This window comes from Mobula hypostoma, chromosome 13 (genome assembly GCF_963921235.1).
Source record: "Mobula hypostoma chromosome 13, sMobHyp1.1, whole genome shotgun sequence".
Taxonomy (NCBI): domain Eukaryota; kingdom Metazoa; phylum Chordata; class Chondrichthyes; order Myliobatiformes; family Myliobatidae; genus Mobula; species Mobula hypostoma.
Genome location: NC_086109.1, coordinates 11,213,586 through 11,226,693, shown reverse-complemented (window position 1 = coordinate 11,226,693; position 13,108 = coordinate 11,213,586). Strand labels below are relative to the sequence as shown.

General features: G+C 39.7%; 1 protein-coding gene across 8 annotated transcripts in view; it reads right to left on the bottom strand.

Annotated features, from left to right (window-relative positions):
• Positions 1 to 13,108, bottom strand: part of LOC134355426 (AMP deaminase 2-like) — a 170,112-nt gene that overhangs the window by 10,613 nt on the left and 146,391 nt on the right. For all 8 annotated transcript variants that reach the window (XM_063065290.1, XM_063065288.1, XM_063065293.1 and 5 more), the window contains 5 exons: positions 12,282 to 12,408; positions 8,712 to 8,875; positions 5,714 to 5,834; positions 2,922 to 3,095; positions 704 to 814 (listed from right to left, as the gene is read on the bottom strand). In XM_063065290.1, the coding sequence (XP_062921360.1) occupies positions 704 to 814; positions 2,922 to 3,095; positions 5,714 to 5,834; positions 8,712 to 8,875; positions 12,282 to 12,408 (697 nt within the window). The remainder of the gene's footprint in view (positions 1 to 703; positions 815 to 2,921; positions 3,096 to 5,713; positions 5,835 to 8,711; positions 8,876 to 12,281; positions 12,409 to 13,108) is intronic.

Here is a 13,108-nt window from a genome sequence, read left to right as displayed (position 1 = left end):
TAGAAAACCTGTCATTAAAAGTCATCAGTATGAAAAAAGTCATATTTTCCCAGAAAATAACGCAGCAGGATTTTTAAATCAGTAAGTTCCCAATGGTAATGCCAGAATGAGCATTGCAGTAAAGGCGTGGCTACATTTCAGATATACCAGATACAGCTGGGTGGCTGGTGATGAATAACCAGGTGCAAAAGGACTAATAGTAACAAATGCATTAGATTGTCAGTAGCTCTGGTGAATTGGCAATTAAATTGCACTTTGTTCATCTGTGAAGCACCAGTTGGTTGGATAGTGTGGAACTGCTGCCTACATGTGGAACATGGATCCAGTATGCTAAGATGATTATGTTATGGGATGGTTCACACCTGAAATGGGGGGGACCAATATCCTTGTGAGAAAGTTTGCTGGTTCAGCCTGGAGTGATTCAAACTAGATTTTCAGGGGGGTGGGAACCAGAGTTACAGGGCAGCAAGTAGAAAGGCTCTGGAAAATTGTTAAGACCACATCCAAAGATGAAAACTGATGGGTTGAGCATAGTGGGACTAATGTTCTGACCTCCAGAGGTGTAGGACTTATGATAAATTTTTAGCCCAAATTCTCCACTGCAGTTGGACTTGAACCTACAACCCTCTCGATTCTTTAAAGAGCTGATACCCAATTCTACAAAATCTTATTGAATGTGAATCAGCATCTTAGTGCCAGTTACCTTGTGAGAGAAGCCACTCATTATTACACTGTTCCGTGCCAGCTCACACATGTCACAAGAGCTCAACTTCCATACCTGGGCAGCTATGCTATACTCTTCCATTAGCGGCTCCTGAGGGAAGAGCAGGCATGTTAAAAATCAGATGTAGAGCATTAAGCTGCACATTTAAAAATAAACTAACAAAATAGAGAGGAAGTTAAGGAACCACAAAAACAGAAAATACCTGATAGTTCAAGCTGCCGTCATATGGAGAGAAAGAGGGTTAACATTTTACCTCAATGACCTTTCATCAGAATGCAGGTTAACTCTTCCCTTGCTGCCTGCCCTACTGAGAATTTCTAGTACTCTGTTTTATTTCAGCTTTCCATCATTTTGCTTTTGTAATTCAGCAGAAGTGAAGGATCATTCTGTGTAGCAATCACAGCGGTGAGAATAATGCAGAGTGAAGCAAAGATCAGTTGAGTGACACTGAAGTGGAAGTTACATTCTAAATGGCTGATGAAAGATGAGCTAGCCTGTAAACCAATTATCTAAGAGATAGGGAAAAAAATACTCCAACTGTTTTAAAGGTTCCTCAAGCAGTGTGATATCCTGTCACGTGTTGTAACGGTTTAGTGCTTCTGAAATGAAGTGCCTGTGTTTATAGAATTTTTATCATGAGACCTGTGAATGTTCTGTTTAAATACATTTTACAATGTTCCTCAGATTTGTTACTTTAACTTGAATCACAGAACAGCTGAGCCTTCTGTATTTGTACTTCTAATTCTGGCTCCTACGTTCAAATGGCAGAACTATAGATTAAATATGTAAGCATTAAATCATTTAAGATGCTCTACATTTATCCAGGTACCTATCGGCAATGCAAGGACTGATTCAATGAAAAATTAATTTTCATCTGTACAAAAGCATGGGATACATATCAAGAAATACATACATATATTACAGCCATACACTTGCTCACATAATATTTGATAAAAGTGGATTTTAAATAACTTTGAACCCTGTGAGGGGAGAAAAAGTAACTTTCTCAAAGTAGATTCAAAAATTTAATTTTCACTATCTGCAATGGAAGCTGGTACAAATACATAGAAGTGGCAACAATCTACTGTGTCAAGTCCCAAGAGCTAAAATCACTCAACGGTACAGGAAATGAATGATCATATTTGTTAGAAGCTTAGAGATTCTAATCACGCTGAGAGGAATGTCAGGTCAGATAAATCTCACTGATGTGTGGTGAACATGATGCCCATTTTCCCGATCTCAAGATTAAAAGAAAACATTTCTAAGAAGGTTCAATGCATAAAATGGTTTCTCAACCATCCTGCTCTTCTCATCCATCCCACGGTAGCACAATGCATGGGGCTGCTGCCCACACATTTCAATCCCGACTTCCAATGGTGCCTGTGCAGTGTTCACATTATCCCTGTGACTGCATGGGTTTCCTCCAAGTGCTGTGCTTTTTTACCCACATCCTAAGATGTGTCAGTTAGTAGGTTCACAGTCCATTGCAAACTGGTCTTAATATGTAAAAAAAATAATAGTAGGATCTCAGAAGGAGTTGAAGGGGGAAGAGTAAAATGAGTAAAAGGACTTGTTCACGTCCAGGACAAAAACGCAGACAGGAAATAAAATCATTGCAGACACCGTCTGGCCTGCAAACTGTCTTTTCCAAAATCTCCCTTCAGGAAAGTGCTATAGGGCTATTAAAACAAAATCTTCACATCATCTTAAAAGTTTCTTCCCCCAGGAAGTTAATCTGATCGACCATTTTAGTTTGACCCCTCACCCACACCATCTATTACCCCAGTGACTGCACTGTAAACACTTCAATCCACTTTTTGTAATGCAGTTTACATTGAAAATACATGCTAGTATCTATATATTTATGTACATTCTATTCCATATCTGTACTTTAACCTGTAACTTACTTTTATACAATTTTTATAATTATTCAATGTTGTGTGTCACACCAACACACCACAGTAAATTCCAAATAAATATCAAATGTGTACAGTGAACAAAGTTGATCCTTGGTCAGTGTAAATATGTGTTTCATAGTCAGCACGGCCTCAATGAGTGAAGGGTTTGATTCTGTGCTGCATGATCCTAGAACTCCGAATCTTCACTTTGACATTTCTTTAGTGTTGATACCTGTGACCATTGATACAATACTGTTGTGAAGAATCCTAAGATTTTCCCATCTCTCTGCTTGTCTAACCTTGGTAAAGTGAAACTGTAGAGGGTCGTCTGTGGAGAGAGACACCATAAGACCACGGGAGAGATACTCAGGTAGTGGGTTTCTGTGGTAACTCAGAAAAAGACTGTTGTTGCTCAGAGGAGACATTGCAATTCCGATCTGATCCAGGTAATACAGATACTGCAACACTGGAGCCTGCAAAAGGGACACAAACAATAAAAATTCCAAAATATACCAATGGCATCTCATTGAACACATACAACTTGGTACCTTCCAAATAAGCATATTTCTTAATAAAGCATGCCTGCACTAGAAAACATGTTTCACAAGCACTTAGAACATAGAACAGTACATGCCCTTCTGCCCATGATATTGTGCCAATGTTCAATACTCTAAAGATCAATCTAACCATTCCTTCCTGCAGAGCCATCCACCTTTCTTTCATCTTCTCAGGCAAGCAAGAAATGTACACCCCCTGGACTGCCTCAACTCATCAAATCCAAGTTAGGTCCTATCCTAAAGGTGCAGTACCTTGGACAATTATATTGCCATTACTTCTTTCTCCGACATCTCCACATCAGAGAACAACCTCTGCCTCAATGTTGCGAAAAACAAAGGAGCTGGTTGTGGATCACAGGAGGAATGGAGACTGGCTAACCTCTTGACATCAATGGATCTGGGGTTGAGAGGGTAAACAGCTTTAAGTTCTTTGGCATCCACATCACTGAGGACCTCACGTGGTCTGCACACACCAGCTGTGTGATGAAAAAGGCACGACAGCGCCTCTTTCACCTCAGATGGTTGAGAAGGTTTGGTATAGGCCTCCAAATCCTAAGAACTTTCTACAGGGGCACAATCGAGAGCATCCTGACTGGCTGCCTCATTGCCTGGTACGGGAACTGTAACTCCATTAATCACGGGACTCAGCAGAGAGTGGTGCGGATAGCCCAGCGCATCTATAGTTGTGAACTTCCCATGATTCAAGACATTTACAAGGACAGGTGTGTAAAAAGGGCCCATAGGATTATTGGGGACCCAAGCTTCAGTGGGTCACTTAGGAGAGACTGCACACACAACTGATACCTGGGTGCTTCACCACCTTCCTAGTAACTTCCTCGAAAAACTCTAAGATTGGTTAGACATGACTTGCCACACACAAAGCCATGCTGACTATCCTTAATCAGTCCAAGTTTATCCAAATACTTGTATATCCGGTCCCTTAGAATACCTTCCAATAGCTTTCCCTCAACTGATGTCAGACTCACCTGTCTATAATTTTCTGGTTTTTGCTTAAAGCCTTTTTTAAACAGTGGAACAACATTGGCTATCCGCCAATCCTCTGGTACTTCTCCTGTCGTTACGGATGCTTTAAATATTTTTGCTAGGGCCCCATCAATTTCTGCACTTGCCTCCTGTAGGGTGGGTCTTGTCAGACCCTGGAGAATTATCCATCCTGATTTGCCTCAGGGTAACAAACACCTCCTCTTCTGTTTTCTTTACAGAATCCATGAAGTTGGTGCTCTTTGCCTCACTTCTATACACTCTGTATCTGTGTCCCGAGTAAATACAGATGCAAAGAATGCATTTAAGATCTCCCCCATCTGGTTTGGCTCTACACGTAGATTATCGTTCTGGTTTCACAGAGGACAAATTTTGTCCCTTGCAATCTTTTAAGAGAATAGTTTAGGATTCTCCTTCACTTTGTCAGCTAGATCAACTTCATATCTTCTTTTAACTTTTCTGATTTCTTTCTTAAATGTACTCTTGCATTTCTTCTACTCCATAAGCACCTCATTTGTTCCTACTTGCCTATACCTGTTACTCACTTCCTTTTTTCTCTTAACCAGGGCCTCAATATCTCTTGAAAACAAAGATTCCCTACACATGTACTCTCAAAATTTTGTTTTTGAAGGTACAGAGGGGATGTCAAAGGGTAGGTTTTCCACGCAGAGAGTGGTGGGTGTGTGGAATGCACTGCTGGTGGCGGTGGTGGAGGTGGATACAATAGGGTCTTTTAAGAGCCTCTTGGATAGGTACATGGAGCTTAGAAAAATAGAGGGCTATGCACTAGGGAAATTCTAGGCAGAGTAGGTTACATGGTCGGCATAATGTTGTGAGCTGAAGGGCCTGTAATGTGCTGTAGATTTCTATGTCCTATACACTTCCGTCACCTGCCCTGTCTCATGAGCAGATCAAATATCGTACGCTCTCTCGATGGGACTTCTGATACGTACTGATAAAGGAAATTTTTCTGAACACATCTGACAAACTCTATCCCATCTAGTCCTTTTATAGTATGGGATTTCCAGTCAATATGTGGAAAGTTAAAAATCACCTACTATAAGAACATTATGTTTCTTGCAAAAGTCTGCGATCTCTTTACAAACTTGTTCCTCTAAGTCCCTCATACTGTTGGGTGGTCTGTAATATAACCCCACAAACATGGACATATCATTCTTATTGGTCAGATCCACTTATAACGCCTCACTAGTCAAGTTCTCCAGTCTGTCCTGATGGAGTACTGCCTTGTCATTTTCCCCAACTAGTAACGCCACCCCTCGTCCTTTATTCCTTCCCGCTCTGTCACATCTAAAACAACAGAACCCTGCAATATTAAGCTGTCAGTCCTGCCCCTCTTGCAACCAAGTCTCACTATTGGTTACAACATCATAATTCCAGGTGTTGATCCATGCCTTTCCTACAATAATTCTCGCATTGAAATATACGCAGCGCAGCACACTAGCCACACCTTGTTCTAGCTCAAGTACAATTTTAAAAAAAATTGGGTGTTCAGGTAGCACTTTTGCCCATACCTTTCGAAGCAGAAGACCATGAGAGATACTCTGTGAAAGCATGAATCCAGATATAAGATGGTGAATGGGGCCAGCCTCTCCACAATGTGGCCGCAAAACAAATGTATTGAATCCTCTCTTCCTGCAGAAAAATAATAACAATGATAACAGCCCTACGCTAACACGTTCCCCAAAAAACAGGCATCACATTCGTTACTCATATAAACTTCACATCCCAAGTTTAGAAGTCTTTGATTGAAGGGAAAAAGGTATGTTGGCAGGATGAAAGACTGCAGTGGGAGGAGACAACTGTGGATAAGAAGCACCACTACAGCCATGTTGGACCAAATTGGCATGTGTCTGCATTGTAAAATTCTACACAATTACCTCAGAAAAAATGCAACAAATATAATGGCATGCAAAAGTTTGGGCACCCCTGGTCAAAATGTCTGTTACTGTGAATAGTTAAGTGAGTAAAAAATGACCTGATTTCCAAAAGGCATAAAGTTAAAGATGACACATTTCTTTAATATTTTAAGCAAGGTTACTTTTTTATTTCCATCTTTTACAGTTTCAAAATAACAAAAAAGGAAAAGGGCCCGAAGCAAAAGTTTGGGCACCCTGCATGGTCAGTACTTAATAATACCCCCTTTGGCAAGTATCACAGCTTGTAAATGCTTTCTGTAGCCAGCTAAGAGTCTCAATTCTTGTTTGGGGGATTTTCACCCATTCTTCCTTGCAAAAGGCTTCTAGTTCTGTGAGATTCGTGGACCTTCTGGCATGCACTGCTCTTTTGAGGTCTATCCACAGATTTTTGATGATGTTTAGGTCGGGGGACTGTGAGGGCCATGGCAAAACCCTCAGCTTGCGCCTCTTGAGGTAGTCCATTGTGGATTTTGAGGTGTGTTTAGGATCATTATCCTGTTGTAGAAGCCATCCTCTTCTCATCTTCAGTTTTTTTTTTATGCAGACAGTGTGATGTTTGCTTCCAGAATTTGCTGATATTTAATTGAATTCATTCTTCCCTCTACCAGTGAAATGTTCCCCATGCCACTGGCTGCAACACAAGCCCAAAGCATGATCGATCCACTCCCATGCTAACAGTTGGAGAGGAGTTCTCCATGAAATTCTGCACCCTTTTTCCTCCAAACATACCTTTGCTCACTGTGGCCAAAAAGTTCTATTTTAACTTCATCAGTCCACAGGACTTATTTCCACAATGCATCAGGCTTGTTTAGATGTTCCTTTGCAAACTTCTGACGCTGAATTTTGTGGTGAGGACACAGGAAAGGTTTTCTTCTGATGACTCTTCCATGAAGGTCATATTTGTGCAGGTGTCGCTGCACAGTAGAACAGTGCGCCACCACTCCAGAGTCTGCTAAATCTTCCTGAAGGTCTTTTGCAGTCAAATGGGGGTTTTTGATTTGCCTTTCTAGCAATCCTACGAACAGTTCTCTCAGAAAGTTTTCTTGGTCTTCCAGACCTTAACTTGACCTCCACCATTCCTGTTAATTGCCATTTCTTAATCACATTATGAACTGAGGAAACGGCTACCTGAAAACATTTTGCTATCTTCTTATAGCCTTCTCCTAAAATTTATTTTAATTTTCAGAGTGCTAAGCAGCTGCTTAGAGGAGCCCATGGCTGCTGATTGCAGGGACAAGGTTTGAGGAGTCAGGGTATTTATAAAACTTTGAAATTTGCATCACCTGGCCTTTCCTAACGATGACTGTGAACAAGCCATAGCCCTAACAAGCTAATTAAGGTCTGAGACCTTGGTAAAAGTTATCTGAGAGCTCAAATCTCTTGGGGTGCCCAAACTTTTACATGGTGCTCCTTTCCTTTTTTCCCCATTCTAAAATTGTACAAAACAAAAATAATACACTAACCTTGCTTTAAACGTTGAAAAGAATGTTTCATCTTTAACTTCATGACTTTTGGAGATCAGTTCATCTTCTACTCACTTAACTATTCACAGTAACAGAAACTGACCGGGGTGCTCAAACTTTTGCATACCACTGTATACTTCTCTGGATTTACTCTGAATATGACTGTGTTCCAAACAATAATCATTGGATCACCAGCATTTATTAATCAAGTGAGGAGTTACATATTCTTTCTGATAAGGCATAGTACATGTCATAAAATTAAAACAATGAAAACTTCAGAATTCTTTTTTAAGCAAAGATGGGACTAACCTATGACTACATTTTCTGAACATAGAACAGCACAACATGGGCCCTTAAGCCCATGATGTTTTGCTGACTTTTAACCTACTCCCCTGATCTAACCCTTCCCTCCTGCAAAGCCCTCCATTTTTCTGTCATCCATATGTGCTGTGAAATACAATGAAAAGTTACAAGACTGATAAGATAAAATAAACTGTGCAAATACTAATTAATTAAATAATACCAAGAACTTGAGCTGCAGAGTCCTTGAAACTGAGCCCATAGATTGAGTTTACCAATTGCAAAACCCAACCTGACTAGGTTAACTAAACTTAAACTGAGCCAAAGGACTATTTTTACTTTATTCTATTTGTTTGTTAGACCATAAGACATAGGAGGAGAATTACGCCACTGAGCCCATCAAGTCTGCTCTACAATTCCATCATGGCTGATTTATTATCCCTCTCAATACCATTCTCATGGCTTCTCCGTGTAAACTTTGGCGCCTTGACTAACCAGTGAATTCCACTGTGCATACCTGCAAGAAAATGAATCTCTGTGTTTTTCTAGTGACATATACACACTTAGAAACTTAGGAGGAAAACTGCAGATGAGACCTGAATACAATTAGAGCTAGTCACATTGTCTGAGCAGATAAACTCATCACCAATATAACTTACTGTGTCTTGGAATGTAACAAGTAATACTTTAAAGACAATTCCCTCTATTATTCTAGAACAGGGGTTCCCAACCAATTTTTATGCCATGGATTAATACCATTAAGCAAGGAGTCCATGGATCCCAGTTTGGAACAACCCTGCTTTAGATTGTAGAAATGCGGAAGCCCTTACTTGCGAAGATGATTCAGTACAGTCATGTTAGCATACATGTAGTAAAGATAATAGGCATAAGGTGGGTTTTCATCTTCGGTCCAATTCACAGGCAACTGGCTATCTGCATTGAAAATGTGATGTTCTGGTTTGGACTCATCATCAACGCTATCAAAGCCCACAACCTGTAAAAGCAGATAATCCCAATGATTACATACATTCCTCCAAGTTTTTCCTCCTTAAAGCTGCTATAAATGGTTGTACAACACACTGTTCCATTAGCAGTAAATTCTCACATAATTCACTAAAGATAGCAATGGAGGATTGTACGTACCAATAAATTCTCAGTGCTCCAGCATCAGAAGAGTTTAGAAATTACCCATGATTACTTGACACAGCATTATTTGAAGAGTCAGATGTTTGTATGGTAAGTGTCTGAGATATGCACCAGGGAGGTGGTGGAAACAGCTACAACAATTAGCAATTCTATTTTTACTAATTAGGTGCAGTGATGGAGCTGGACTTATTGTGTATTGCTGTTGTGTTGTCACCTCAACTTACTGTGTACCATTGTGCCGAGACCATGCGTGATCCAACAAACTGAGCGAGTCATTATTTTTTTGGATCTCCCCCTCCAACTTTCAAATCCCTTACTCACTCTTCCTTCAGTTAGTCCTGACGAAGGGTCTCGGCCTGAAACGTCGACTGCACCTCTTCCTAGAGATGCTGCCTGGCCTGCTGCGTTCACCAGCAACTTTTATGTGTGTTGCTTGAATTTCTAGCATCTGCAGAATTCCTGTTATTTGAGTCATTATTCAGGACATTTTTTATTGGGATTGCAAGACCCTGGTAACGTACAACACTGCCCAGGGCTTCTAGTGGGCACGCTAGAACCTATTCTTTGGTTGGAGGCTGAGCTCTCCAGTCAGTGCAGCCTTCTGGTGTTCACTTGGTGCTGTTCTTTGGTGTTTGCTCAGAAGAACAAGCTGTACCTGAACCATCTACAGTTATGCCACTCAGGGACTTGGGCTATATTTTTTTCTTTGTGACTGTATGTTTTTCTGAAATTGTAACCACATATGCTATTTGTTCTATGTGCTGTGTTTTGTACCTTGGCCACCCCCCCACCAAAAAAAATAAATTGCTGTTTCGTTTGGCAATATTCATGTATGGTGGAATGATAATTAAACTCGAATTAAGAGGCATTTGGACAGTCACATGAATTTGTCTATCAGTCACACAATCACTGTATGTAAGGTGATGAGGGGGTGGGGAATGTAAACAATGTGCATCCAGATGGGATTTGTTTAAATTGGAATCATGGTCAGCACAGAGATCATGGGCCAAAAGGCCCAGCTCTGTGTTCTACTGTTCTCTGGCAACGGCAAATTAATAAAAAACATAGTTAATTAGGAAACTACTGGAATTTTCATAAGTATCTACTGCAATAGAATAGATAAAATGGATATGCCTAGAAATTGGGATTAGGCTTTATGCTAAATAAGCACACACTTAGCACACCATATATGAGTGGCAATAATCTCACTGAAAAATATTCAAAATTCCAGCTAAGCAGGGCACAGAATTGTTCACTATTTCTTCACTGATATCAAGTTAAATTAAGTTGTCAAATTAACTTTGATGCAGAGCATGTCATTATTTCAGCAAGTATTAGCACAGCAGTGTGATCTAAATCAAAGGCATCCACTATGCAAAAGGTTCAAGGTGAACATTAAACAAGCTCAAATTAATTACTTATCAATGATAAGAGAGATACTTTTTTCTTATTACAGATTCTAAACAGCTATTATTGACATGAAACAAAATAAAATTCCAGAAAACTATGGAGCAACAAAAGTTAATACTGTGGATTCTGGTTAATCAGGGCAGCTGCTTATTTGGAACAACTCTTAAAGAACAAAAAGTAATTGTGAAAATAGCCAAGATTCCATTTGTTTATTTGGGAGAATTTCACGTTTAATTGGGGCAGGAGACTGTTGCCCCAGTAGTTTCTTACTCGTCTCAGATGTGTGTACTTGAGTGGCCATTAGACACTACACTGTGCTTAGAGTAAACAGTTCTTAAATAGCATCAGTTGCATGTACTTCTGTTTAAAAGCAGTAATCTGTCACTGATAGTTAGGCGAGAAATAAGCAGTAAGGCAACTCAGAATTGTTTTGATCACTGCAGTTTCAAGCATTCAGACTTCAAGATGCCAGAAACAGCCAGAAATAAAAACAAAATAATTTCACTATTTCACAGGCTAGGAGCTACAAAGAATTTGAAGATATCAACAGTTATTAATCATCAATAATACTTTTTCTAAGGCAAATTGTGGTAAACTATCGTTGCAAACAAAGAAGATGCAAGCAAAGGTAAAGCTGACTCGCGGGTTAGGCCGTTTTGGTGTATTGCATCGTCGGAGTGTAACATCTTTGAGACAAAGACAGCGTCACTGTCGGAGATGGAGTTGGAGTAAGCGATTTGGAGAGCAGTCAAGGCAGAGGAGTTTCAATGCCCGTTCACCTAAACCGTGTGTGAGATTAGATCGCTTGAAGCTGAAACACCAAGCCGATTTAGAAAGGTTGAGAACGGCTTCGGGCTGGGCAGCAAGGCCTCTGCCCAGATGGTGTCACTGCAGTGGGGCCCAAATCCTGGTGTGGGGACCGACACAGTGTTTGAACAATTTAAATGCCGGCCCGGATAGACTGGAAAGGCAGGGTGTCAGGTCCGGAGGCAAGGGTCGGGCCAATGTTGCTCACTCATACGTGATGTTCATTCAGTGTGGAGGCTGAGAGGAGGCCCCAGCTGCTACGTGTTTTGTGTCTGTGAACTTTGCCTGATTATATGATGAACTGAAACTGAGGCTTTGGGCCTACTCCGGCTGCTCTGGGGATTTGGGACAATGAACTAATTTTGGTTCAGAATGTTGTAGCTCGCTTCTACTTTTGGTTTGATTTGTGTTTGTTCCCTTTCTCTGCATTGGATGTGTTTTTTTTAAATTGAGTTCTTTCGGGTTTCTTGCTTTGTGGCTGCCTGTAAGCAGACAAATCTTAAGATAACATAATTTATACTTTGATAATAAATGTACTTTGAATCATCTTGTATGTTACAATGAAAATGAGGATGCAATCATTGATATTATTGTATGAAGGCAGTCCATTATCTACATGCAGCATCTGCACTGAACTTGTTACTCAAAAGATTGCAGCAGCGTGTGCTGAATTCCTCCATCAATTACTATCAGGAACTACTACAGTTTTATAGTACTGTAGTAGTATTGGTAGTGTTTTAATCTGTTCTGCATTTCATTTAAATACATAATTTGTTACTCAGTTAAATGGTAGTTTATGTAATTTATATATATTTTTAAGTATTTTCATGAAACTTTGGTTAGTTGAAGCAGCCACTTAATTGAGCCAAAAAGCACTGGTTTCGATGTGTCCCAATTAACCGGAATTCACTATAATGATTTGTCAAACAAATAAAACTGAAATAATGAGTTTTTTTTGATAAAGCACAATGCTAAATTTCTGTTCCATTGCCTCTGATAATTCTGAATGATACCACCATCATTCTAATAATACTCACATGCTGAAGGAACAAGTGAAGCTCTGGGTGATTGCGAGGATTAATTGTTGCTTCAAAAATAGGAAGAAATATGTTCTCCAACATATCCTGGAAGTTGTTTAGCTGTTTCTTTGTATGGAAGACATCGCTGAAAGCAAATGATTGCCAAGTTCATCTTTTCATTGATTTTACAGCATCCATTATCTCAGCAGACAGGCTTAGATTAATATGAAAGCAATTGTACCAAATGGGTTTATACAAAGTAAAAGATCGACTTAAGTACATAATCAAGTGCTTATTTATGTTTCTATTAAATAAATCAGAAGTTGTAACAAGTCCCTTGTGCACAGCTAATTCTGTGATATCACTCTGGAGAAACATTGTATCATTTCTTAATGCATGTATGCATTTCTAAATGACAATAAAAGAGGGCTGAGTGACTGAGTGTTCTCCTAATCTAATTCTTAAAGATGGGGAGCTGAAGGAGTATGGTTGAGTTGAGTTGTTCTTCTATCCTGGCAATTCATTGGCAAATATTCTGTCACCGTATGAGGAGACATCATCAGTACGCTGTTAATTTGGTGTGTGTGTGTGTGTGTGTGTGTGTGTGTGTTTTACAGCTTCTCTCATTATTAGGCAAATCCATATGTATTTTGAAGGTGCATTTGGAAATAATATATTTATAAACACACACACACACACACACAGTTGCAGGAAAAAGTTTGTCAACTGTTTGCAATTATCTGATTTTCTGCATACTCATAAAATTTGGTCTGATCTTCATCCAAGTCACAATAATAGATAAACATAATCTACCTAAACTACTAACACACAATTGTACTACTTCT